The sequence below is a fragment of the Ovis canadensis genome, chromosome 2 (genome assembly GCF_042477335.2).
Source record: "Ovis canadensis isolate MfBH-ARS-UI-01 breed Bighorn chromosome 2, ARS-UI_OviCan_v2, whole genome shotgun sequence".
Taxonomy (NCBI): domain Eukaryota; kingdom Metazoa; phylum Chordata; class Mammalia; order Artiodactyla; family Bovidae; genus Ovis; species Ovis canadensis.
The window spans coordinates 218778289-218804524 of record NC_091246.1 but is presented as its reverse complement, the minus strand read 5'-3'; the positions used below and the strand labels follow the sequence as shown (position 1 = coordinate 218804524).

General features: G+C 34.7%; 1 protein-coding gene across 2 annotated transcripts in view; it reads left to right on the top strand.

Moving 5' to 3' along the window:
- ERBB4 (erb-b2 receptor tyrosine kinase 4) overlaps positions 1 to 26236 on the top strand; it is a 1302405-nt gene that overhangs the window by 994368 nt on the left and 281801 nt on the right. The window contains exons 14-16 of one of the 2 annotated variants that reach the window (XM_069578247.1): positions 4042 to 4135; positions 13127 to 13281; positions 20357 to 20431. In XM_069578247.1, the coding sequence (XP_069434348.1) occupies positions 4042 to 4135; positions 13127 to 13281; positions 20357 to 20431 (324 nt within the window). Of the gene's footprint in view, positions 1 to 4041; positions 4136 to 13126; positions 13282 to 20190; positions 20236 to 20356; positions 20432 to 26236 lie in introns of both variants that reach the window. The other variant, XM_069578248.1, reaches the window with a different exon arrangement.

The window sequence follows — 26236 nt, the reverse complement described above, 5'->3', positions numbered from 1 at the left end:
AGAAATCATTTTATCAAATAGTGAGAAGTAGTAGAATTAAATGTTGACCAATGTCAAAATGTAGTTGAAGTACCAAACCAACACTGGAAATCAGGACATCTGATTTTCATCCTGTTTCTTTCCAGAAGCCATTGTATTTTCCTTAAATATTTCAGTTTTGAACTTGTCAGATCTATGAAATTGATAATGTGGATGAATAGATTATCTATACTACTCTCTGTCTCAATTTTATGAGACAATGAAAGCTAAGCAAAGGAAAAATCCTTGTTCCCTAAATACACAATAAACAGTATTGATTATCTGACTGTTTTGAAAGCTTTTGTGTGTGTTAGTCACTCAGCTGTGTCCAACTTTTGCAGTTTCATGGACAGTACCCTGCCAGGCTCCTCTGTCCATGGGATTCTCCAGGCAGGAATACTGGAGTGGATTGCCATTTCCTTCTCCAGGGGATCTTCTTGACACAAGGATCAAACCAAGGTCTACTGCACTGGCAGGCAGATTCTTTACCATCTGAACCACCAGGGAAACCACATTTTCCAGATCATTAAATCAAATGTATTAATGGTTTTTTGCCACAGTGATGGAGCCCTAGGAAATAATACACAAGGATTAGTTTAAAATATAATAAATGAAACTATGTTACAAATATCTGATGTAATTCTTGCCTACACAATGATAGATTTTGCCACCTCCAATCTGTGATACTGGTAAATTTCTTCCAACTTTGCCTGGCAGACATGACAGCCTTTGATGAAAAATGAGCTTAAATCCTAACTTAATCACTTCCTATTTGAAATGTCTATCCTTGGATAAATAACTAATTGTCCTAAATTCATTTTTTAAATATGGAAAATGGGACTAGTGTTGATATAAAATAGTTGTGATTATCAAAAGAGAAAAAAGTATAATAAAGTCTTGTTAGAATTCCTACCCCTAAAATAGTTATCTTTGTTTCCATTTAGTGTCTATAGATCTGAGCTGATTAAATGGTTAAGTAGAAGAGTCACTTTATACACTGCTGAAAATAAATACAAATATGAAATACAAAATCAGGGAACCTATTTACATATACAAATAGCTTGACTATCATAAAAGAAGAAATTCTAAAAGGAGGATTTTTTTTTTTAGGGGGAAACACTAAGTCAGGTAATCCTGGCTGTTAGCACTCAAATCCATATCATACAAGTCATTATATTTTGGCAATTTGTAACTCCAATATGGACTTCCCTGGTGACTCAGTGGTAAAGCATCCATCTGCCAGTGCAGGAGATTTGGGTTCAACCCCTGGGAGGGGAAGATCCTCTGGAGAAGGAAATGGCAATCCATTCCAGTATTGTTGCCTAGGAAATCCATGGACAGAGGAGCCTGGTGGGCTTTGGAGTCTCAAGGAGTCAGACACGACAGGACTCAGACACGACTTAGTGACTAAATAACAAGAACAACAAACTACAACACACAAGTATTCAAAATGAGCAAGAAAACTAATTGCCATGCAATCTTAAATGCAATCTTAACTGGCAACATGGCTAAATGCTTCTGAAACATGAAGGACAACAGAGAAACAACAGAAAGGGTATCAGTCTTAGCTCTTTGTAGTCATCTTTTACATTTCTCATTGAAACACTTTTTCCTTTTTAAGCGTAAACAGGATATTTAGGAAATAAAGTGTAAAGAAGTTAGGAGATTTAAGACAGAAATATTAATCTTTGTGCTGAGAACACCAACCAGTTCCAAAGCTTTTGCTCTTGATCACAGGATTGGTTAAAGTAGCACACACACAAAACTGTGAGAAATGTATAGAAGCAAAAACACAAAGTTCAGTAACCAATGCCCATGCTTCATGGAATGTGACTTGTTAGATCAGACTCATGTGAAAGAGGATCTCTGGCAAAGTTATAGCAGAATCCCTGGGAGACAGCAAAGAAAAAATGCAATGATGGAGACAGTGACAATAAAGAAATTGCAAGGAGAATCTGTTTTGAAAACAGAAAGAAAGAGAGCCAGAGGTTCTACAGGTAGAAGTCTAGTCTATAAAAGGAAAAGCCTCTAGATTATCTCTAGGAATCTTTTTATTCCTCATTTTATTCCTCAACTCTGTGTATGGATAAGGGAGCTCCAGAGAAAAGAAGAGGATGACCTGTGTCTTAAAAACATAAAAATGGTTGTCTTCATTTAGTATCCTAATTCTTTCATCACCCAAGAAGCTGTTTTCAGAAATGGTGCTTTGCTGATGATTGCAGACTTTGTTGTAACAATCATATAATCTCATTTACACATGATGTTTTTGATTCTCTTTACAATTGAATTCCATTCCCCACCTCCACCAGCACCACATCATTTTAACCCTTATATTCTGAAGTTTTCCTCTGTTTAATATTTTATATCACTCATACTGATAAAACATGCAAAATAAAAAAATTATATATTTGACAGTTTAAACTCTAGAAATTTTGTAAAAACTTAATCCATAACAAACTAACACTTCAATTTGAGTGCAAAATCCATGTAAGTAAATATGTACATCCACACATAACTCATGCTATTTATTTTGAAAACCAAACCATTATTTTACCTTGAAGTAGATGTAATCTTAATATAGCCAACAGAAAATATAGCCCATCCTGTGGATTTCAATCATTTGTTAAGGCTTTATTATCACCAAATGAGATGTTTTGCTATGAAAAAAAGAATGGATACTAAGGAAAAATAAATTTGAATTTATTACCTGATTAATGCCCAATTGCCATATTTTCAGTGCTATCAGTTTGGAATGGTCACTCATGATACAAAGGCACAAAATAATAAAGTACCTGTAAATATTTAGTCAAATTTTGTTAATGATTCATAGCTGACATTCTAAATTGTTTATAGCCAACGCCTCATCCTCTCATACATTAGTGGAAACAACGTGGTTGTTTGCATATTATACAGTGGTGTGAGCTGTGCTAAGTCGCTTAAGTCATGTCCAACTTGTACGACCCAATGGACTGTAGCCCACCAGGCTCCTCTGTTCATAGAATTCTCCAGGCAAGAATACTAGAGTGGGTTGTCATTTCCTTCTTCAGGAATCTTTCTGGCCAAGGCACTGAACCTGCATCTCCTGTCTTCTGCATTGGCAGATGGGTTCTTTACCATAAGCACCACCTGGGAAGTCATACATAATGGATATGCAATTACTGAAATGAAAATTCTAGAGTAGATATTGATTAGAAAACTTATATATTGGTGACATTTAATATTCTAATAGCCACAAAATGTAAGGTTTGGGGAAGGGATGACTGTCATCCTAGATTTCAATTAAAAAGTTCCAGGATGTTATCCTTAAACTATTTTTTATTAATTTTATATCATATAGAATTACTTCAAAAAGAGTCTAAGCTGAAAAGAATGTTGTGATATTAGATCAATAATCTAAGAAAATAAAATCTACCATGAAAAGATATTTTCTGTAATTCTCCAAGGCAGATATTTTGAAAGAAGAAAAGAAATCAAAGCATTTTTTGAAGTTTCACTAAAAATAAATTGAAGAGTCTTGGGATTTGAAGGACAAGGATAGGGAACATTCATGTAACTTAGCAACAAGAAAAATACAATAGTTCTTTCAAAGTTTAAAAAATAAGGCTTCAGCCAAGAGTAAAATTTTATATAGAGACAAATAGGCACAGCCTTACTTAAAATAGCAGAAATGGTTCTGCTGTGTCATCAAAAGAGTAATACTTTCTTTTTTCTTTTCCTTTTTCCTTTTTTTTTTTTTTTTTTTTGAGATTACTGGAGTATCTCTCACAAGAGAGAAGTTTCCTGAATGAGTCTGTCGTTGAACCCAATGGAGGGCAAGAGGAGCCATCTGGCTGCAGTTTATCTTTTCTCCTAATGGAGAACTTACTCGTTAATGTACAGGGAAATGATTCTGATGCTCCTGGCACATAGAGAAACAAACTCTAGAATTTACTCTGCCAATAGGACTTTTAGCAGATGTTACTTCATTTGTTAAGTTGACAACTTGTTTGCTTACACTGCCTCATGCTGCTGGTGTTTTCACAGTGAATTTCGGGAGTTTGAGAATGGCTCCATCTGTGTCGAGTGTGACCCCCAGTGTGAGAAGATGGAAGATGGCATCCTCACGTGCCATGGACCGGTAAGCCTGAAGACATCTGCGGTTGTGTTGGCTTATTTGATTTCATGTATGAATATCTGTTGAGTCATTGCTGTGGTGTGTATCCACCCATTAAATAGGTATTTTTAGAATGCTACGGGGAATCACATTCAATAATTTCCCCTCAGGAGGTTTACAGCTTAAAAGACTTAAAACTTCAGTTTCTTAAATATTTATTTCCAACATAATTTTTTAAAAAAATATATATGGTGTTGTCCTTAAAGATTGCATCGTGGTGAAAAGAGAGATACACAAATGACTAAGTGGAGGCAAAATAATTGATAAAACATAAATATGTATAAACTGTTATAGGAACACATATGAGGGAGAAACTGAACCTTCGAGTTGAAAACTGGGGCACCAAAGAAAGCCAAAGAAAAGGTGTGTTTGAGCTATGCTTTTAAGAAGGATCTAGACTGAGGAATCATGTAAAGATCTGTAAATACGAAAGTTCATGTTTTATTTGAGGTAAACTGTAACATATTCATATCTATGTTTAGTCCATTGACTTTGATAGCATTAGGAGGAAAAATTGAAAAAAGGGGGAAGGCAAGCTTTCGTAAATTAAAATCTAAAACTATGTAATAAAATACTGTGGCAGAGAGAAAAATTGAACCATGTTGATCAAAGGAGGGGCTATAGCATTAGGAAAGTCCTCATGAACATGCTGACATTTGTGTAGTTTGAAGTTAGTTTTATGGAGAAAAGTGATAATTATTTTTTAGACCTTCCTTTGGTTCCCATCATTCTTAAAATGAGACTTTTTCTTAATAATGAGGTCACTATGAGTTTGTCATTCCTAAGTGTCATATTCATCCTTCTTTAGACAAATTTTCAGTTTATTTGTCTGTTGAATCATCTATCAGTAGAAAATTTGAGGGCCAACATTTGAGTGTTGCCAAGAGGTCCATGCTGCTCTGTAAGAATTCATTTGAAATTTAAATAGCATTAATTTTTTTCTACCAGAGTGCGTATTCAGCACTTAATTAGCTTAGAAAAAAAATTATCATTGAGCCCTCCAAACTTCCATTAGGCCCCAGTGAGCTGTTGTAGAACTTCATCTAAAGAAGGATGTGGGATACTCGGACAGTTCAAAGGACTACCGTGAGGATGATTAAGTTTGGAAAAACAAACCTCTGAGAAAAAGAAGTGATGTGATTTGGCCCAAAGAACCAAAGTCTAAAAGACAATTTAGTATGTAATGATCTCCAAGTAAGTATGCTAAGGGCATGTGTGGCTATTTTCTTTTTCTGCTAAGGGTAGTTAGTAATGGAAAATACAATTAATCTGTAGCATGAGAAATGTGGATTGTGTAAAGAATGTTCGGAAACAGGAAAGTAAAATTCCATTCTGGGTTGTTAAAGTAAGTTGACCTGTCTCTGTAAAATTTGTCTAAAAACTATCATATCTAGGAACCATATGTCTGAGAATGAAAAAAAAAAAAGGATCTTTCAGAGAAAGAGAGTTTGAAACCATACAGTAACAATAACCAAGAATTTGGCCATCTTCTCTGAACAAGGCAAACTGCAAAATCAGTCCTGTTCCTGTTCCACTCCTTATGCTGCCTCCTGTGGTATACAAGCATGCTAGGAAGTAACTAGCTTATTGATGTCTTTGTTTTTACAGTCTGCTCCTCAAAGGAATTGAGATAGTTCTTAAAAATACACATTAAAAAGCCTTGAAAGTGAATATTCTTGCAATTTTCAAAATTACTTGATAATCAAGAAAGAATGAGAAAACAGATTTTTAATGAACATATTTTGATTCTGTAAGGATGGCATTGGTGGATCAAATGCTTAAAATCACTATTCATTGCTAAAATTGTGAATGAATACTTCTAGAGATTAGAGAAGGCAAAAAGGCAAAAGTACAAAAAGCTCAGTAAAGTTGAATCACTCAGCTATAAAAGATCAGAGCATGAAATCAAGAACACTGGCTTGATCACTTGATCAGTAAGCCTTGAAATGATAAACCAGAGCATAGTGTTTTTTCCGTTATTCTATCTGAAAGAACTGCCAGAATTGAGCTTAAGCAACATTATGTAAGGTGTATGCCTGTTTCTGGGTCTACATGTTGTTTATCAAAACTAGAGACAGTGGTGGGTTATGTGTCATGTAACTGGTATATATCACTTAGGATATCCAAGAGGTTCAGGAACCTTCTTCATGAGACTGACATTATGACACAGAAGAAGTCATAAAGCTAATTGGAATTCCTGCACCTGGCCTTGTGATGTATTCTGTTGAAACCTCATTTTCTTGATCTGTCAGTGTTTCCCTAATGATAATAATAGATAACTATGTATATTTGTCAAACACTATTACACCTGAAACATACTATCATGTGCTCCATTTAAAATGTAAAGAAATTGAACCCATTGTAATGACTAGAAAGTTATTGCAAAACTCAGCAAGTTAGTAAGATGTGGAGCTGGAATTCAACTATAGAAATTTTGACACCAAATTCCGCACCCTTTTCATTTCACTTTTTTTTTTTCTCTAGACAACAATGTCTATAATGTAGTAAGAATAACGCTATCTGGGAATAGACATCACCAATGGATGTAAAATGGATGGTATTATCTTATTTAAATGTGACAGATGTTCAGGGTAATCTTGAGAGGGATAGATCTGAACTAAAAGCAAGCCTCTGATTTTGTATCCTTGTCTGTCTGCCCTTGGTTTTATTTATTTTATTCTTTATTCTATTTCTTCCTCTTTTTTAAAACAATTTTATCTTTTCTGACACACTTTCACTATTCCTATACAGTCCTATCAAGAAGGATAAGACAGGGAATGCAAGAAGAAAAAGGACATCAGATAAAGTCAAAGGAGACCAAAATACAAGCCAGAGAGGCAGCAAGAGAGGAGAAAGCCTAGGAGATGGGACCCGACAAAAACTAAAGTAGCTATTAAAGTCAGGTTAATAAAGCTTATGTTGCCATAATAAGTAACCACCATATTGCAGTAGACTACAGAAAAATATTTAAAAATATTTCATGGAAAGTGCCCTGAAAGTCTGGGAAGTTTCTTGGACCCTCCCCCTCATCCCCACTCTGTGATGGTCTGGCATTCCAAGAAGTTTTGAATTTATGGCACCTCTGGTGGCTCAGACTGCAATCTGTCTGCAATGCAGGAGACTTGAGTTCAGTCCCTCAGGAATGTTCCCTCAGGGTCAGGAACATTCCCTGGAGAAGGAAATGGCTACTCACTACAGTATGACACCACTCATGGCAGAAAGCAAAGAAGAACTGGAGAGCCTCTTGATGCAAGAGGAGAATGAAGAAGTTGGCTTAAAACTCAGCATGTAGAAAACTAAGATCATGGCATCCAGTCCCATCATTTTATGGCAAATAGGTGGGAAAACAATAGAAACAGTGACAGACTTTATTTTGGGGGGCTCCAAAATCACTGCACATGGTGACTGCAGCCAGGACATTAAAAGACGCTTGCTCCTTGGAAGAAAAGCTATGACCAACCTAGACAGCACATTAAAAAATAGAGACATTACTTTACCAGCAAAGGTCCATCTAGTCAAAGCTATGGTTTTTCCAGTAGTCATGTATGAATGTGAGAATTGGACTATAAAAAAAGCTGAGTGCTGAAGAATTGATGCTCCTGAACTGTGGTGTTGAAGAAGACTCTAGAGAGTTCATTGGACTGCAAGGAGATCCATCCAGTCAATCCTAAAGATCAGTCCTGGGTGTTCATTGGAAGGACTGATGCTGAAGCTGAAATTCCAATACTTTGGCTACCTGATGCGAAGAAGCGACTCATCTGAAAAGACTCTGATGCTGGGAAAGATTGAGGGCAGGAAGAGAAGGGGATGACAGAAAATGAGATGGTTGAATGGTATCACCGACACGATGGATATGAGTTTGAGTAGGCTTCAGGAGTTGGTGATGGACAGGGAGGCCTGTTGTGCTGCTGTCCATGGAGTCACAAAGAGTCAAACATGACTGAGCAACTGAACTGAATGGACTCACTGCAGTATTCTTGCCTGGAGAATTCCATGGGCAGAGAAGCTTGGTGGGCTACAGTCCTGGGGTATCGGAGTCAGACACACTGAATGAATGACTAACACTTTCACTCTTCACATGTACATAAGATCCCCACATCGTGGCAGCAGGGAAAGAGAGGCCAGAGAGTTTAGCATCAGCAGTTTCTTAAATTGCTTCCGCTTATTTTCATTATCCATAGTAAGACACACCTCCCATCTAGTGGAAGGGAATTTCTATATTCTATGAAGCTGAAAGTTCAGAGAATTAGATACTGGTGAATCATGGCTTTGTCTTTTACAGTGACTACCAAAGAAAAATGTCAATTGTCACTGAGAAAAAAATGAAATGTTTCTGTTGGGATTTAGCCTATCCTTTAGTTTTCTGTCTAGATTACTGAGTTCAAGGACAGCTTAAAATCAGAGATAAGGAAGAATATTGCCTTCACCTTTGTTTGCTATTATTGCATTTATTAGTTCATTCCCTGGCCCTAGAATCTTAAAAGTTTTGGGAAAATAATGATAGAAGAGTTTGCATTAGACACACGTGTATTTCTTTAAATCTTTTTATTAAGGAAATGAGATGAAGAATCAGTACATTTCATTCCTCTTGAGATTTGTCAGACTATCTTTTTGTTGTGGCAGCTCTGGACATTTGATTTCATATCATGGTAATATAGTCAAATAGTTAAGAGATGCTCTAAATATAAGGAAGTTAAAAATATATCCTATTAAAGTATGCCTAAAGATTAAATGTGAATTTAATTTTAACTTTGTAAAACTTTTACATCTGTTGATTTTACCTAGACATTTTTTAACATTAGAAGAATTTTATAGAAAAATAATTCCTAATTCTATGACTGCCTAATTTACTCCTAGTAAATTTTACTCTTGTGTTCTGAAGACGACATCAGCTTGTCTCTTGTCTTGTACAGAGTATGCCACTGAGCTTACTTGCACAGTAAATGATTTTGTATAATAGACAGCATTACGTGCCTAAGTACCCATGAGCAGGTGTTAAAATTGGAAGCATGTTAAGTATTCTTTTTTGGTAGGAAATAAGTTGCCAGTAGCAAACTCTTCAGGTTGAACAGCAATTCTGTTTCATAGGAAAAAATATATATGTATATAAATATTGAATATATGTATATACATGTGTACATGCTTATATACATATAATATAAATATAGGAAATTAAGAAAAACGAGACATAAATATATCTATATCTGCTTATCTAGTTAGATCTTAGTTAGACAGATTGATAGATACTCACTTCAAAATAGTCAAAAAGGTAATTCATTGAATCTCACCAGTCTAAGATTTCCATAAATTTCTTTCAGATTACCCCTTTTTTCTTTGCACTGCTATTCTTCATAAGCTGCCTTTATCTTTAAATTTTAAAATATTATATATTTTTTTAATTTTATTTTTGTATATGTTTTAAACATTTTATTTTGTATTGGTATATAGCCAATTAATAAACGATGTTGTGACAGTTTCAGGTGGCAGCAAAGGGATTCAGTCAAACATATACATGTATCCATTATCCCCCAACACCTCTCCCATTCAGGCTGCCACATAACATTGAACAGAGTTCCATGTGCTATACAGTAGGCCCTTGTTAGTTATCCATTTAACATAAAGCAATGCATACATGTCCATCCCAAACTCCCTAACTATCCCTTCCTCCCACCCTTCACCTGGGAAACATATTCAGTTCAGTTCAGTTGCTCGGTTGTGTCCGACTCTTTTCGACCCCATGAATGGCAGCACGCCAGGCCTCCCTGTTCATCACCATCTCCCGGAGTTCACTCAGATTCACGTCCATCGAGTCAGTGATGACATTCAGCCATCTCATCCTCCGTCATCCCCTTCTCCTCCTGCCCCCAATCCCTCCAGCATCAGAGTCTTTTCCAATGAGTCAACTCTTCGCATGAGGTGGCCAAAGTACTGGAGTTTCAGCTTTAGCATCCTTCCTTCCAAAGAAATCCCAGGGTTGATCTCCTTCAGAATGGACTGGTTGGATCTCCTTGCAGTCCAAGGGACTCTCAGGAGTCTTCTCCAACACCACAGTTCAAAAGCATCAATTCTTTGGCGCTCAGCCTTCTTCACAGTCCAACTCTCACATCCATACATGACCACAGGAAAAACCATAGGCTTAACTAGAGGGACCTTAGTCGGCAAAGTAATGTCTCTGCTTTTGAATATACGATCTAGGTTGGTCATAGCTTTTCTTCCAAGGAGTAAGCGTCTTTTAATTTCATGGCTGCAGTCTCCATCTGCAGTGATTTTCGAGCCCCAAAAAATAAAGTCTGACACTGTTTCCACTGTTTCCCCATCTATTTCCCAGGAAGTGATGGGTCCAGATGCCATGATCTTCATTTCTGAATTTTGAGCTTTAAGCCAACTTTTTCACTCTCCTCTTTCACTTTCATCAAGAGGCTCTTTAGCTCCTCTTCACTTTCTGCCATAAGGGTGGTATCATCTGCATATCTGAGGTTATTGATATTTCTCCCAGCAATCTTGATTCAAGCTTGTGTTTCTTCCAGTCCAGCATTTCTCATGATGTACTCTGCATAGAAGTTAAATAAGCAGGGTGACAATATCCAGCCTCAATGTACTCCTTTTCCTATTTGGAACCCATCTGTTGTTCCATGTCCAGTTCTAACTGTTGCTTCCTGACCTGCATACAGATTTCTCAAGAGGCAGGTTAGGTAGTCTGGTATTCCCATCTCTTTCAGAATTTTCCACAGTTTATTGTGATCCACACAGTCAAAGGCTTTGGCATAGTCAATAAAGCAGAAATAGATGTTTTTCTGGAACTCTCTTGCTTTTTTTTATGATCCGGCGGATGTTGGCAATTTGATCTCTGGTTACTCTGCCTTTTCTAAAACCAGCTTGAACATCAGGGATTTCACAGTTCATGTATTGCTGAAGCCTGGCTTGGAGAATTTTGAGCATTACTTTACTAGCATGTGAGATGAGTGCAATTGTGCGGTAGTTTGAGCATTCTTTGGCATTGCCTTTCTTTGGAATTGGAATGAAAACTGACCTTTTCCAGTCCTGTGGCCACTGCTGAGTTTTCCAAATTTGCTGGCATATTGAGTGCAGCACTTTCACAGCATCATCTTTGAGGATTTGAAACAGCTCAACTGGAATTCCATCACCTCTACTAGCTTTGTTCATAGTGATGCTTTCTAAGGCCCACTTGACTTCACATTCCAGGACGTCCGGCTCTAGATGAGTGATAACACCATCATGATTATCTGGGTCGTGAAGATCTTTTTTGTACAGTTCTTCTGTGTATTCTTGCCACCTCTTCTTAATATCTTCTGCTTCTGTTAGGTCCAGACCATTTCTGTCCTATTACTCAGCCATAAAAAAGAATCAAAGAATGCCTTTGCAGCAACACGGATGGACCTAGAGTGTCATACTGAGTGATGTAAGTCAGACAGAGAAGGAGAAATATTGTATGACATCACGTACATGTGGAGTCTAAAAAGAAATGATATAAATGAATTTACAAAACAGAAACAGACTCACAGACTTCAAGAACAGGATTAAAGTATTATGTTTCTTGATTTCCTGATGCCTTATATCACCACTTGTAATGTCTGGCTAGATGTAATACACTCCCATGCATAGACTGATCCCCAACTCCCTGCTCCCTGCCTAATAAATAGACCCCTGTATTATGTCTCCTTGGTCTTGTCTGTCACATTCACATCTTTATAACTGTAAACCTAATAATATTAAACATCCTTCTCTATACTAAGTATATCTTATTTATCTAAATTATGTTCTATGTGAACTGTCATAAATGTTGAGCCCTATTGTTATAAACAAACTTGTGAGGACAGGAGTTGAGATAAAAAGTTCCAAGGAACAAAAAGAAGAGGAATCCTGAGAAAATACAGTATTAAAAAGGAGACTAAAACAAATTTTGAATAGATAATATCATTTTTACTTATTATACAATTATTCAAAACAGTCAAATGTGTAAATATATGAGCATATTTTAAGACAATAGCATTTTTCACCACGATGTTCTCAATTTGATTTGAGAAAGCACTACTTATCATTTCTTGCATGCTTACTATCCCCAGCACGAAATCCATATCAGTTCCTTTGGAAAAATTTTTAGGTGTTTAATAGGAATTTAATATTTTTACTTTTATTATAACATTTAAATATATTTTCCTGTTATTGCTTATTATAATTTCATGTATTAGATATTATAAATTGTAAACATAAATATATAAAGTGACAGTATAATATAGATTATGGTCATAGTTATATCATCTCTTTTTAGTTTCTCCATATAATATTCTTTTGTATCCAGTTTATTATTATGGAGTTTTTGACATTTGCTCATTAGATTGTGCTTTTATTATCCTCAGTATTATACTGTGATTTTCTAAAATCTCTATTCATAGAGATTATATGATTTTAGCATTATAGGTTGATTTGAGATGGAGAGTAATTTAGAAATTAAATTTGATTTACCTAAAGTGCCTAATTCCTGATAATTCAACCACAAAAAATTTTAAATTCATCGTTCAGATACTCATGGTACTACTAAAGGAAAGTTTACATCTCACTTGTATATGAAATTCAGTGTTAAGCCTAATGCCTATCATTTCCTCATCTTCATTAACTCACGATCATATTGACATATTCCTAGTGACTGTGATTAAATATTTCTAGGAAAAATGTGTTGTTACCAAATACTGTTGCAGTATAATCTCACTGGGAATAAATGACAGAAAGAAAATATTGATATCCTTCTAGAAAAATCACTGGATAGTTTTGCTAATTGAAAATCTATACTAGCAGCATCCCCTTTTGTACTTCTGAAAATGCTCTTGGGGACATTTGGCCATCCACTGAGGTCTCAGTAGCTAAACTAGATGAATACATTCCAGAGGAAAAGGCACCCATTTTTCTTTCTTCATTGTTTTTTCTCACACTTTTTAGGGACCTGACAACTGTACAAAGTGCTCCCATTTCAAGGATGGCCCGAACTGTGTGGAAAAATGTCCAGATGGCTTACAAGGGGCAAACAGTTTCATTTTCAAGTATGCTGATCAAGACCGAGAGTGCCACCCGTGCCATCCAAACTGCACCCAAGGGTAAGCAACTTTACTGGCCAAAAACTCAATCAAGTGCATGTTGCTAATCAAAAGGTACACACATACATGTTTATCCCTGAGGCAATCTAGTAAATATATGATACTCTCATGGAAAATTCTATTCATCTTTATATATGTTGATTTTAAGAGAAATCATTTCTGCAAGAATGCTTTATGGAATTGAATCTATACCCACTAAAATGTTTCTGTTTAACATTTTTTAATGACTTCTATCAACACCTTCATGAAGTTGGTATCACATATACATTGTGTGCAGTATAGAAATTCTTCCAAATTTTGATGGAAATTAAAGGTATCTGAAAAAACAAGCAATTATACTTTAGAGATTCCACTTGATAAAAGTCTTTAACAGAGACTTTATGTTTCTTTGTTGTTACAATCAACTTATGTGAGGATCTCTCTTTGATAAATGCTGCCTTGTATTACTCCTTCAACAAAATATAAGCAAAAGCAGTGATGATAAAAAAAAGGAATTTAGTGATATGCATATTAATAAAAATGGAAGTACATTTTGTGAAAGTAATTCTATCATAGGTTAGCATATTACCTAATGTAACCGATGTAGGACAATTCAAAGATGGGTACACGTTTTTTTTAACTTTTCAAAAGGATGCATTGTAAAATGAATAATAATTAGAATACCTTTGATATTGATAACAGTTGAATAACAAAGACATTACATAAAGAAGAAAAGCACTGAACTATAAAAGAAATAGTGTCACTGCGTCCGATGAATCTCAACAACTATTTCTTTAAAAGACAGCAACCCTATTTTAATAAGGACTTTTCTTTTTCTTTTTTTTCCTCTAGAAGGTGAATAAATTTAGAATTGAGAGCAGGTTCACATGGGCTATCTTCCTTCTATCCAAAACTCCTCTTCACCATTGTGAGTGCCCACACACATGTGCACATACACGTACAAGCACATGCACACTTGTTGTGGAGAATCATCTTGGGTACGTTAGATTCGGCAGGAAAGTATGAGATTCCGTAAAGAGATTTTCTGCAGATTAAGGGCTGGCTGATAGGGAATATTGAAGAAGTAAAGCAAACCACATCATTTTCTGCCAAGAAGACATCAATTTGCAGATGCTGCTGCAATTCCCTGCAGGTCAAGAAATCAGCTTAAGTCACTCTGTGAAGTGGCAGATTCTCAAAAGGTAAAGTAATATTCTGCCATTCAAATTCAAATTCAGCTTGGAAGAGCTAATGCCACCTCACTGATTTACACATAAACACATAGTTTGAGGATACTGAAATAGTCACATAGACACTTTGCTTCAAGGAAACTAGAAAAATAAGCTGCTCCCCTGGAGAGTTTTTGGCACTCTCAGGTTAAGGGTATTTCATGAAGAAACTGGTACTGTTGAAGCAGGAGAATCAGCAACAGAGAGGGAAAACTTTGCCTGCTAAAGTAATCATCCACAAGAGGGTTTTATTGTTTTGCAGCTAAAATTAAACCAGTAAATTATTCAATATAATGTTGATGTCAACAGCTGTTGCCATTCAAAATGAGACCTTTTGCTGTTTTTGCAAATCTAATTACAACAAAGCCATTAGGGAAATGAAAGTGAGATCTCAGAGCCATACAGAGTCTGGATGTCTGGCTGGTATGTCTTTCTCCTAGTCCTTTTAAATCATGATTACACAATAAACGAAAAGATATATAGTGGTGGGAAAGTAGGAGGGACAACGAAGAGATCAGTTTACCACTGTTACAAACATTGGATGTCAACCAAAAGGGAGGATGAAGGTGGAATAGGAAAGAAATCTGACCAGATCATCTGAGAACTCTAGTAAAAAAGATGGCTTTAAATTCACTCCTGCAGAATGATGGGGAGATGGAATTTGAATGGTGTAGTCCCTGATATCTTCTAAAGTAAATGAATTCTATCACTGACTTAGTCCTGACAGATTCTTGTCTTTGTTTACATTTAGCTTCCTGCCATTCTGTTTCTAATACCCTCTGAATTGTCTGGGTTCATTCATTTGCATGAAAGTTCTATGGTCTCAGCCCCAGAATGGTCTAGGAATTTGGAATTTTTAAATGCCCAAATCTTCCTCTGCTCACTACTGTGGTGCTCTGTACTTTGAGATCCTTTTAAAGAAGCAATAAGGTGCACTGTGCACTCAGTCCCATTTTTTCAAATTGATCGTGTAGAGATAGAAGCTTTTCTTAGAAAGATCACAGGGACAGTAGGGATGATGGGATGAGTGACTATTTTTATTCTAAACACACCTAATAACTAAGCCATCAGTAAGTGTGAACTTAACCAGGACAACTCTACTTTGGCAAAGAGCTTTTCTTTTATTAATATATGCCAAAATTATGTCAGCTAGAAAATGCAGGAACCAAGTTAATGGAAATAGTCTTTCAAATCACACTTTTCAGAAGGAAAGTTCTTATTCTGAATATTGTTTAATGATTGCCTGAAAATAAAATTATCTATGTAATACTTTAAAAGCACTTTTAGTACTCTAAAGGTATAATACATTAAATGTGTTGGCTCTAATAAGTTCTTTAGATATTTAAAAAATTTGTGATCCATTTAGTTAGTCTCACTAATGTTCCTAGAGAAAAAGGTAATAACATTGTCTCTTCTTGCCTTGACTAAAGGACTTTTATTTTAGTAACTTTTCCCATTTCATTCATTCTTCAACTTTGCTATACTGGAAACCTACTGTGTATCAGATCCAGTTATAGTTAAGTTCAGAAATAAATAAGACACAGCTCCTGACCACTAGGAAGTCACAGTCCAGTGAATTTTTATTCTTGCAATTTGTATCTCTCCTCCATTAGTGATCCCTCTCTATATTTTGAAGCAACTAATAGGAATTTAAAACATAGAAATGATATTCATATGTAAAATTAGCAAGATAGAAATTTTAAAAGAGGACTTGTAACCTAAAGTTAGTATTCAGGTGAGTGGTTATAGGGCAAAGATGATGGTTTCTTTGCTATCACTTACCTTCATGACAAATGTCAATTTAATTTTATTTTGAGACATGAACTAGGATATTTATTTTTATAGGGCATCTTTAAAAAATTTCATTCAAGGTTTTTAGTAATATTAGATTCATGGTTTCATATATAATTTTCTATATGCATTAATATTTTTCTTATTCTTTTTATATTTTAAATGTATATAGTGAAAGAATTTTCATTAATGGAGAAAACAAGTAGAGTTGCTTGTAGGATTATTGTCAATACTTTTGTAATAAAATTTTAAAGTATCCTTTTATTTTAATTTTAAAGTTTAGAAAAGATTTTGTCAAAATATCTCAACTATGTTACTTCTATGGGTACATCAAGGTGTTTATAAATCAGTAAGTACAAGCATATGTCAAACACAGTTCAATATTTCAAATTCTAGTGTTTCTAATAATATATTATAGTTTCACTTTCTGAATGTTCTGAAAAGTATCTACTTTAGGATACTAATTATGTAGAGAATGGTATTATTCCACATTCTTATTCAGTCTCTTATTTGGATTTTTGACTTCAAAAGTTTGATGTTTCCATTATTTTCTTTTTATTTTCCTGAATCAATATGAATTGCTTATGCAAACTTGTTGCTTATATAGAGTTGACATAGAATATATGTATTAAATACACAGTGACTTGTATTGAGTTTAAAAATATGGCCACTTCAGTCATACTCTTATCCTCTTCCATTTTTTTTTATCCTCAACTTATATATACACCTTGAAATTTCAAATATCCTACAAAATTTCTTGACCTCACATCCTGCCCCCTCAAGAGCTCCTCCCTTTTCCTTTGCTTCTATTCTCATATTTCCAATTTGCTTCTCAAGTCATGACCACCTGAATTCTAGTGACCCTGCCAGTGTCAACTAACATACTCTTAGCAGTTCTCTTTCTAGACCTATCTTGCACTGACAATGATGATCATCCAATTCCTGAAGTGTTTTCATGACTTGGACCACCACGACACTGCAGTTAATTAATTTTACTCAATCATATTTTTCTGTTTCTGGCATATGAGCTCATCTGATGTCATTTACTAATTATTGGAGTTCTTTGGGTTTCAGTCTCACTCTCTGTTCTCCTCACTTTAAAGATCCTTCTCCAGCCATCACATCCATTTACATGATTTTAACCTTCTTCTGTATGCTGTTTCAAAGGTGGGTCATTGTACTTGTGCCTCCAGCTTCCCCTTCTCCTCCTAAACTCCTCCCCACTGCTCATCTCTCCAGCTGCTGAGGAACATTTCTACCTGGATGTAGGACAACCACACTAAACTCTAGGTAACCATGAACTGAAATTATCACCCCCTCCTCCATGAAAACACACACACAAAAGAAGATGTTGCCTTCTGTCCGGCATTCTCCCACTGATGGTACCACTATTCTCCAAGTTTGAAATATGAGTCATCTTTAACTCCTGGCCTCTTTGTACTTTCATCATCAAACCAGCCATCAACTACTTTTTTTAACCCCCCATACCTTTCTTAAATCTGTCCCTCTGTCTCTTATCCTAGTTACCATTCTCCACATTTAAGAATCCTCATCTCTCTCTTAACCTAGACTAAAACAGCCTCAGGGCCCAAGAAATCTATCTGAGGGCTCCTAGCTGACTAATCTTTACAGGGCAAAGAGATCAATGTTATAACACATATCCAGCAAGTTCACAACTTCCTTAAAACCCTACAATGGTTTCCCACTAAGTTTATTTTTAAGCAGATGGTATTCAAGTTCTGGTTTCTATTAAATATGTAGCTTCTTTTTTTTCCTTCTCCCTGTTGGAGAGACATATTTTGTTCTCTAACTGTTCAGAATTATTTGTATCTGTGCATACACATCCTACCTTTCCTCAGATCTATATATTTGCTGCTGCTCTTTCTTACACCTTAGAAGTTATTGCCACTCCAATTCAGGGCTCAGGACCCTGAACTTCAGCCTCTTAATTTCTCCATGAAGGTTACCATGATCTTCTGAAGCTGCCTGTCCCTCCTCCACATCTCCAAAGCCACTCTTTTTTGTCCCTTATTACATTTATCATTTTATACAATACACATATGTTTATGCATCTGTCTCTTTCATTAAACTGTAAGATCATTAAGAATAGGAAAAATGTCCAATTCATCTTTTTCTCCCCCCAGCTCCTGGAATAGTAGGAACACTTAGAAGACATGTGACAAAGGGTTTTGTTTTGTTTCATTCGTTTAAATGAATGAAAATAGTTCATTTCTCATACTTTCCCCTCAAGTTAAATGTTACTTTCACATATTTTTATCTTTCAAAGATGATTAGAAAGACACAGTTTGCAAACTAACCATAGCTTTCAAATTATCACTTGGTAATAAGATGTAGATGATTGATTTACAAAAATGGCAATATTGTATTAAAAAAAATTTTGAAGAAGATATAATAGGAACTAGAAAAAATGACTCCCTTAGAATAAAAGAAAGCCATCTAATACAATTTGGAATCTTTTATAACATTTAAATTTTTATTTTTAGAAATGGTTCTCATTATGGATTATGGAACCAATCCAATGCTCTGCTATGTGCTCTGTATTTTAATTTTAATTTATTTGGTTTTTTAAAAGATTTTTTCAGTGTATATTTTATTTGCTTTTGTTGAAACACATTTTTCTTGTATTTTTGTACATTAAAATTTTTCTGGGCCACTCAAAGCCAATTTTCAAAAGAAGAATAATTTTTTACCTGATAAGAATATGATAGCTGATAATGATTAAGTAGGAAAATAGCGACTTAATTATTGTCATATAGAGTTATATTTGTTTACCACTGTTCTATAATTTTCTATAGATATAATGGATAGTCTGGCTTTCTACATGGGAACTTTATCAATTCCTTATATAATGATCTTAATTTCAGCTTCTTTTTCAGTTTTAGAAGTGAGGATTTGGAAAAAAAAAATATTGCTAGCAGAATTAGTTCAATAAATCATAGCTGTACAGGAAACCTTGACAATGTGCTAGAGCTGTAGGTCTATAATGAGAGAAAAGGGAAAGAAATACAATTCAAATGCATTGGAAGATGGAAGGAATAATATTTCTATGATATTTCAAAATCAGAATTCTGTGTACTTACATTATTTGACTTAAATATTAACCTCAGTGGATTCTGTAGTTACCTGAGTCTCAATTTATTCATTTCTTTGTGGTGTGTTTATTTCTTACTGTTTAATTATTATTGCAGTTTATGAAACTGTTTTTATTTGCCTGTAGTGGCACTGCTCTTTTAAAAACAAGTTCAAGATAAACTGCAGTATGGTGAAACAAGTTAATCTGCTTTTTAAATGAATTCATGTTTATAGATAAGTATGTTTTAAAGACAGTCACAACCAAGGGAGGGAGTAATGTGATTATGTAAAGTAACCATGAGAATAGCATTAAAGGTTGTTAACTCATTTTCTGCTAAAATCAATTTTTAATGAGTATAAAGCATCAGGTTATTCTATTACCTTGAATAGCTCATGTTTCCTTTTTTATTTATTTTGTTTTTCACTTAACCTTAGAACATTTCAGAAGAAACTGTATACATGAGACCAATTATAGCCATTGAGATATTAAGCTCTTCATCAAGAGATATAATCATGAATAATGCTAATGAATTTAAAGTATTAGAAATGAACAATATGTGTTTGGAAGTTATCCACAGAAACAGATTACACTTCTCTTTACATGGATTGGTTTCTCTGCATTCCATTTATGTGGTATTTGCAGTTCGTTTCTGGGCACCCATCAAGTAATCATCTCACCAGCTTTAAATTCATGATGTTCCAAAGTTGTCTAATAACTATAATTAGGGTTTGACACAGTTGGTATTGGTCTTCCTGATTCTTTTGAAAATGACTAATTTTTCTTTCCTTGTATTTTTAAAATTTGGACCTTCTACAGGTGCATAGGCTCAAGTATAGAAGACTGCATCGGCCTGATGGATAGGTACTTGGTGTGCTTGCTTCCCATGTTCCTCCTCCAAGGCTCCGTGTGTGAGCACTGGTGCATGTGTGTGCATGCCACTGTGAATGGAGAATGATGTTTTCTGTTCTGTAATTGCCTGCAGGTGTAGCGGTCCCACTAGTCATGACTGCATTTACTACCTTTGGACGGGCCATTCCACTTTACCACAACATGCTAGGTAACATCTGCCATGTTTCCATTTTGTCATTCAAATCCTTTCCCAATTATCATGGATAGGAAAAAAAAAACAAACAAAAAAAAACTACTAACCAGTTGGGTAAAGTGTATAATATGTTACATCAGGGAGTAATGAGAGAGGTATAGAACTCTTTACATTTCAAGCCATATTTCTTACCTCTTCTTCCTTTATTCATTAAGATTTTGGAATCCAAATTAGTAATATCATTGATTTCTTTAATTTTGTATAATTTAAACATGATCTTAAATATTAGCCTAGAACTTTAATAGAATCTTTATGTTCTTAATTATGTAGATGATTGCAGAAAGAAATATCTTTAAGAGGGTAATTTGCAAAAGTTGATCTGTTTTCTGAGGTGTTTCTTACTTGATTTAATTTCTGACTTTATTTTGAACTGGTTGGTATATTCCTTAGGTATCAGGATTACTATAAACTAAAGACTGTATAGAAAATATTCAGTATAATACAAGTCAAAAAACAAAGTATTTCCCTTATGTTTATATAAAAACCTATATACAAATGCTTGTAATAGCTTTATTCAAAATCACCAGGGCCTGGAAATTATTCAGATATCTTTTAATTGTGGTATATCCATACCTTGTAAAATCACTCAGTAATAGAAGAAACAAACTGCTGATATACACAAAACATGGATGGATCTCAAAAGCAGTATGCTAACTGAAAGAAGCTAGATTTTAAAGAGTACCTACTATAGGATTCCATTTATATGGCGTTTTGGACAAGGCAGAACGGTGGAGAATGAAACTGATCTGAGTTGCTAGGAACTGGGGTGGGAGCAGAGGGAGATGAGATCTATTACAAAAAGTCATGAGGCAATTTAAAGAGATGATGGAACTATTCTGTATCTTAATAGTGATGATGGCTGCATGAATGTATAGACTTGTCAAAAATGGCTATGCTTTACATTAAGAAGAATGAATTTTACTGTATATAAATTATACCTCAATAAATTTGACTTTAAAACATGTAATGTTTAGGAAAATAGTAACTGTACAATGTGGTGTGGAAATACTTTATGAAATATGGAATTTCTTTATGAAACAAATTAATTGTATCTTTTGGAAGAGAAAATTGTGCTAAATTACAATTAGCAAAGTAACCATTTTGGATAAAGCACTGCCTTTTAATGTAAACTTTGGATTGAAGTGTAACATGTGTAGTGTAAAAATATGCACAACATGAATGTAAAGCTCAATAAATTTTTCCAAATGAAGCATTTGTGTAATCATCAGCCAGATCAAGAAACAGAATAGTGTGAGAACCAGAAACACTTCTTGAGGCCCGTTTCCCTTGAGCTAACAACTCAGGTCAATTTGCCTGTTTTTGTACTTTATATACATTGAATCATGCACTACTCTTTACATCTGACTTCTTTTGCTAAATATTGTATAAACGAGATTCATCTATGTCATTTAATTTAGTTGTAGTTTTTTATTTATATGATATTTTGCCTTGTTTTTAAAACAGTCTAACATGATATTTCTTATTAGAAATTGTTTTTTAATAAAGTAAGTAAAGAAATCAAATTCTAAAAAGAAGAATGTGGTAGTTAAGTGATTTATACAACAGTGGCACTTTGGCATTTGGGCACAGTCAAGATCTATTAATACAAGTGTTTAGAGCAATGTCAAATTATGAAAAAAAAATAATAAATGAGAGAGAAACACAGAGAGACAAGGAGGGAAGGAGAACCTAAGGCTCAAACTGCAGTTTTATAAACAAATGACTGTTTACTCCTATATAGATATTTTTCCTCCTTGAGACTTGGTTGAGTCACTGTACTATCATTTTGAAGCATGTATACGCATTTGTTTTTGATGATTTTTTATTATCATTGCAACCAGTTAACAAGAGGCAATATAATATGGTGGTTAAATGTGCTGTCTTTGGAATCAGATTTTCTACTATTATTTAGACATGTGACTGTAGGTAAGTTCCTTAAATTATCTGAGCTTCGCTTTCTTCATTATACAATAGGACTATTAGTATCATTCTTAAGTTGGCTTGGAAGATTGAGTGAGTCAATAAGATAGTGCTTGGTTTAGCAAAATCACTCAGTACGTATTACTTATCATTTCTTTCTCTTTTTTTTTTTGGCTTTAGCCTTTCTTTTTTCTTTTTTTTTAATTTTTATTTTTATTTATTATTTATATTTTTTTAATTTTAAAATCTTTAATTCTTACATGCATTCCCAAACATGACCCCCCCTCCCACCTCCCTCCCCACAACATCTCTCTGGGTCATCCCCATGCACCAGCCCCAAGCATGCTGCACCCTACGTCAGACATGGACTGGCGATTCAATTCTTACATGATAGTATACATGTTAGAATTCCCATTCTCCCAAATCATCCCACCCTCTCCCTCTCCCTCTGAGTCCAAAAGTCCGTTATACACATCTGTGTCTTTTTTCCTGTCTTGCATACACGGTCGTCAATGCCATCTTCCTAAATTCCATATATATGTGTTATTATACTGTATTGGTGTTTTTCTTTCTGGCTTACTTCACTCTGTATAATTGGCTCCAGTTTCATCCATCTCATCAGAACTGATTCAAATGAATTCTTTTTAATGGCTGAGTAAAAATATTTTAAATGGTAGGGATGGAGGAGCATACCCCTCCAAAGGGTAGCAGGTCTCTCAGAGTCACTCCGGGAGCTTTGATATGTCCCTCTGCCCCTTTGATAGACCCTTTAAAGGAAGGGAGGACATTTCTTTTGTCTTGAAAATTGCTGTCTTAAGGAGGGCCACTGGTACCAATGGCAGTAGGTCAGAGGCATAGGCATATGCAGAGGCAGAGAAAGTGTTAAAACCATAGTGAGAGACGACTTAGGTTTTCAGTGATAGTAATTGAGGTTTATCACTCAAAATCATAGTGTGTCTTACAAAGTTAATATTTCCACATTTAAATATAAGTGGTTTGGAAATTTTCATTCCTGTTTACAGAGATTTCCAGGCCATTCCTTTTAGGCTTAGGTTAACAGGTCAAATTCATATTAGCTTTCCCATAAATAAGTTTGGGTTTTCCTGGTGGCTCAGATGGTAAAGAAACTGCCTGCAATGAGGGATACCTGGGTTCGATCCCTGGGTTGGGAAGATCCCCTGGAGGAGGGCATGACAGCCTGGAGAATGCCCATAGACAGAGGAGCCTGGCAGGCTGCAGTGCATGGGATCACGAAGACTCAAACACGGCTGAAGTGACTCAGCACTGCACATGACCGGTAGCAGCATATAGACTGTAGAGTTCAGCCCATCCTTCTGACGAACAATCACCTGTAGGCCTTGGTACAGGTGAAGAGCAGAGGTTCTTGAATGTGAAAACCTGGGGTCAAGTATTGACTCTACAATATTTTTTATCTGCAAAATGACGACAATAATGGCAATTTTTAAAGTGGGAATTCTTATGCCTCATAAAATTGGTGGGAAGATTAACTGAGATAATGAAAAGGAACCATTGTTTAGTATGTGTTCACTGATGGTAGTTATGAATCTAATTGAAATATTGGTAAAATAATCTTTTTAAAAATTTCATGAGGTTGTGCTCTATTAGTATTTTATAGCAGGTCACTAGTCCAGTAATTCAGTGGCTATGGAATTAACACATCCAAATTTGTCAAGTTCTAAGGACCTAAATTTTGTATCACATTTCTTAGTATCATGATTTCAAATAATTGATAGTAGATAACTAATTGTTCCTTTTAGATATCTCTAGATATCTTTAATTAATATCTCTTTTTAACATAAATTTAAGGCAGTTTAAGTTATTCTATTCTTACGTTGACTTTTACATTATGTTGACTCTGTTCTTCAATTGTATTCACTTATTGACTGACTTGTCAGATTTAGCTTGGACATTTCAGAAAATATTTATGAGCGTGGACTGTTTTGACATGTGTTGGATGAGAAAGAACAAGTATCTCCTTTCAGGTCCTTAGTATTGCAGTAAATGCTTACTTCTCAGAAATGGGGTGGATATATATTTAATTGAAAGCAGGGAACTTGTTTAGTAATGTTATATTTCAGGTCATTTCTCATTTTTAAATTCCATCACAGTTTAAGCTTCTATCTTAATTGATTAAAGTAAATTTTATATAATAGGAGGATAAAAACATGATAGAAACAATTGTTTTAAGTTTCATACATAATATTTTAATTATCCAAAACCTAGTTTTCTTTTAGTCACAGAAAATTACATTGAGCATGTCAATGTGGTCATTTCAAAATATTTAAAGTTCATACTCCCTACTGCCCCATTATCCTCTATTCTGTTTCCTAAACCAGCAGGAAAAGAGATTGAAGATTTAAATGAAAACAGGTGAAATGTTTCCAATCTTGATCGACTTTCATTTTCTAAGCAGTGTTATTCTTTCCCAACCCTGCAATTTACGAATTGGTTTTCCACACTCCATTTACCTTGTAGGCTGCTGCTGGAATTTCTTCCAGGAAGATTGGATAGGATAGAATAGAATTTATTATTTTACGTGTAGTCTCCAGAATATGCTACTTACAATGAAAATAATGCTTGATATTTTGAAACTTCTCCATACTTTCTTTATTTGAAGTAAATTCCTTAAAAATAGCATTTAGCTTTGATGTTCTTTCTATTCCATCAAGAATCTTATGAAGAAATACATTTAGAAAAGTTTTATTTTTAATATTCTTCTTGATGCTATTTATTTTAGCTTGTATATATGCTGTTTTTGTATAGATTCTGCTAGAACAATGTATTCTATTCTATTCTATGTTAGTTTCTTAGTCAAATATATATCCAGAGCTTTTTAAAACTCTTAGTTTCTTACTCTCCTACAACCTAAATTTGTTCATCTCAACAAGGAAAGACTCTGTTAGCAAAGTTTGTTTGTTTTTTTTTTTTAGTTAGCAATTCAAACGTCACTAATTTTTTATTGAATTTATAGCAACTGACAGAAATGTTAACAACTAATAGATGTATGTTCAAACATTTTTATCTGGCTATTTGTTTCAACTCAGTTATTCTAGATGCTTCACAATATGAAATAAGGTGATTGAACTGAGTTTAACTCCCTAAATCTCACATAAGCAAACATGTGAAATGTTTCATGCCTGTGTCACACTTTTACTTTACGATATAGTAGTTATTACTTGAGAGGTCACATGACAGTTTATCCTTTAGCGGTGTGACCCATGTGTGATAAATGAGAGGGCTGACTGATGTGATGTTCTTGGCACTGCTTGCACAAATGGCACAATCTTTTTTCTTTGCTTGTTTTGCCTCCAAGGAACTTAGTTTGTAGCTTATGTCCAAATTGAATAGTCAAATTTGCTTGTAGACAGTTATGTTATTTGAGTGACAGTTGTGTTATGATCCATAAGTTCAATAAATAAAACTACACAGGCTTTTTATTATAGGTTTATCCATAGTCCACCATGTTTCATACACTAAATTTACTTTTGAATTAAAGAGACTCCAAAGAGGTGAAGGAGAGTGGGTGAATTTCTTTTTTTCCAGCTGATTTGGGCCCCATATTTTGAAGTACTCAAAAAATACCAAAATTATCAAAGAATCTTAAGAGTAAAACATCTCAGATCAATTGTTGTTAATTCCTTCTCATACAGTTCAAGTGGTTATTTTATTTATTTTTTTTAATATAAATATATTTATTTTAATTGGAGGTTGATTACTTTACAATATTGTACTGGTTTTGCCATACATCAACATGAATCCGCCACAGGTATACACGTGTTCCCCATCTTGAACCCCCTTCTCTCCTCCCTCCCCGTTCTA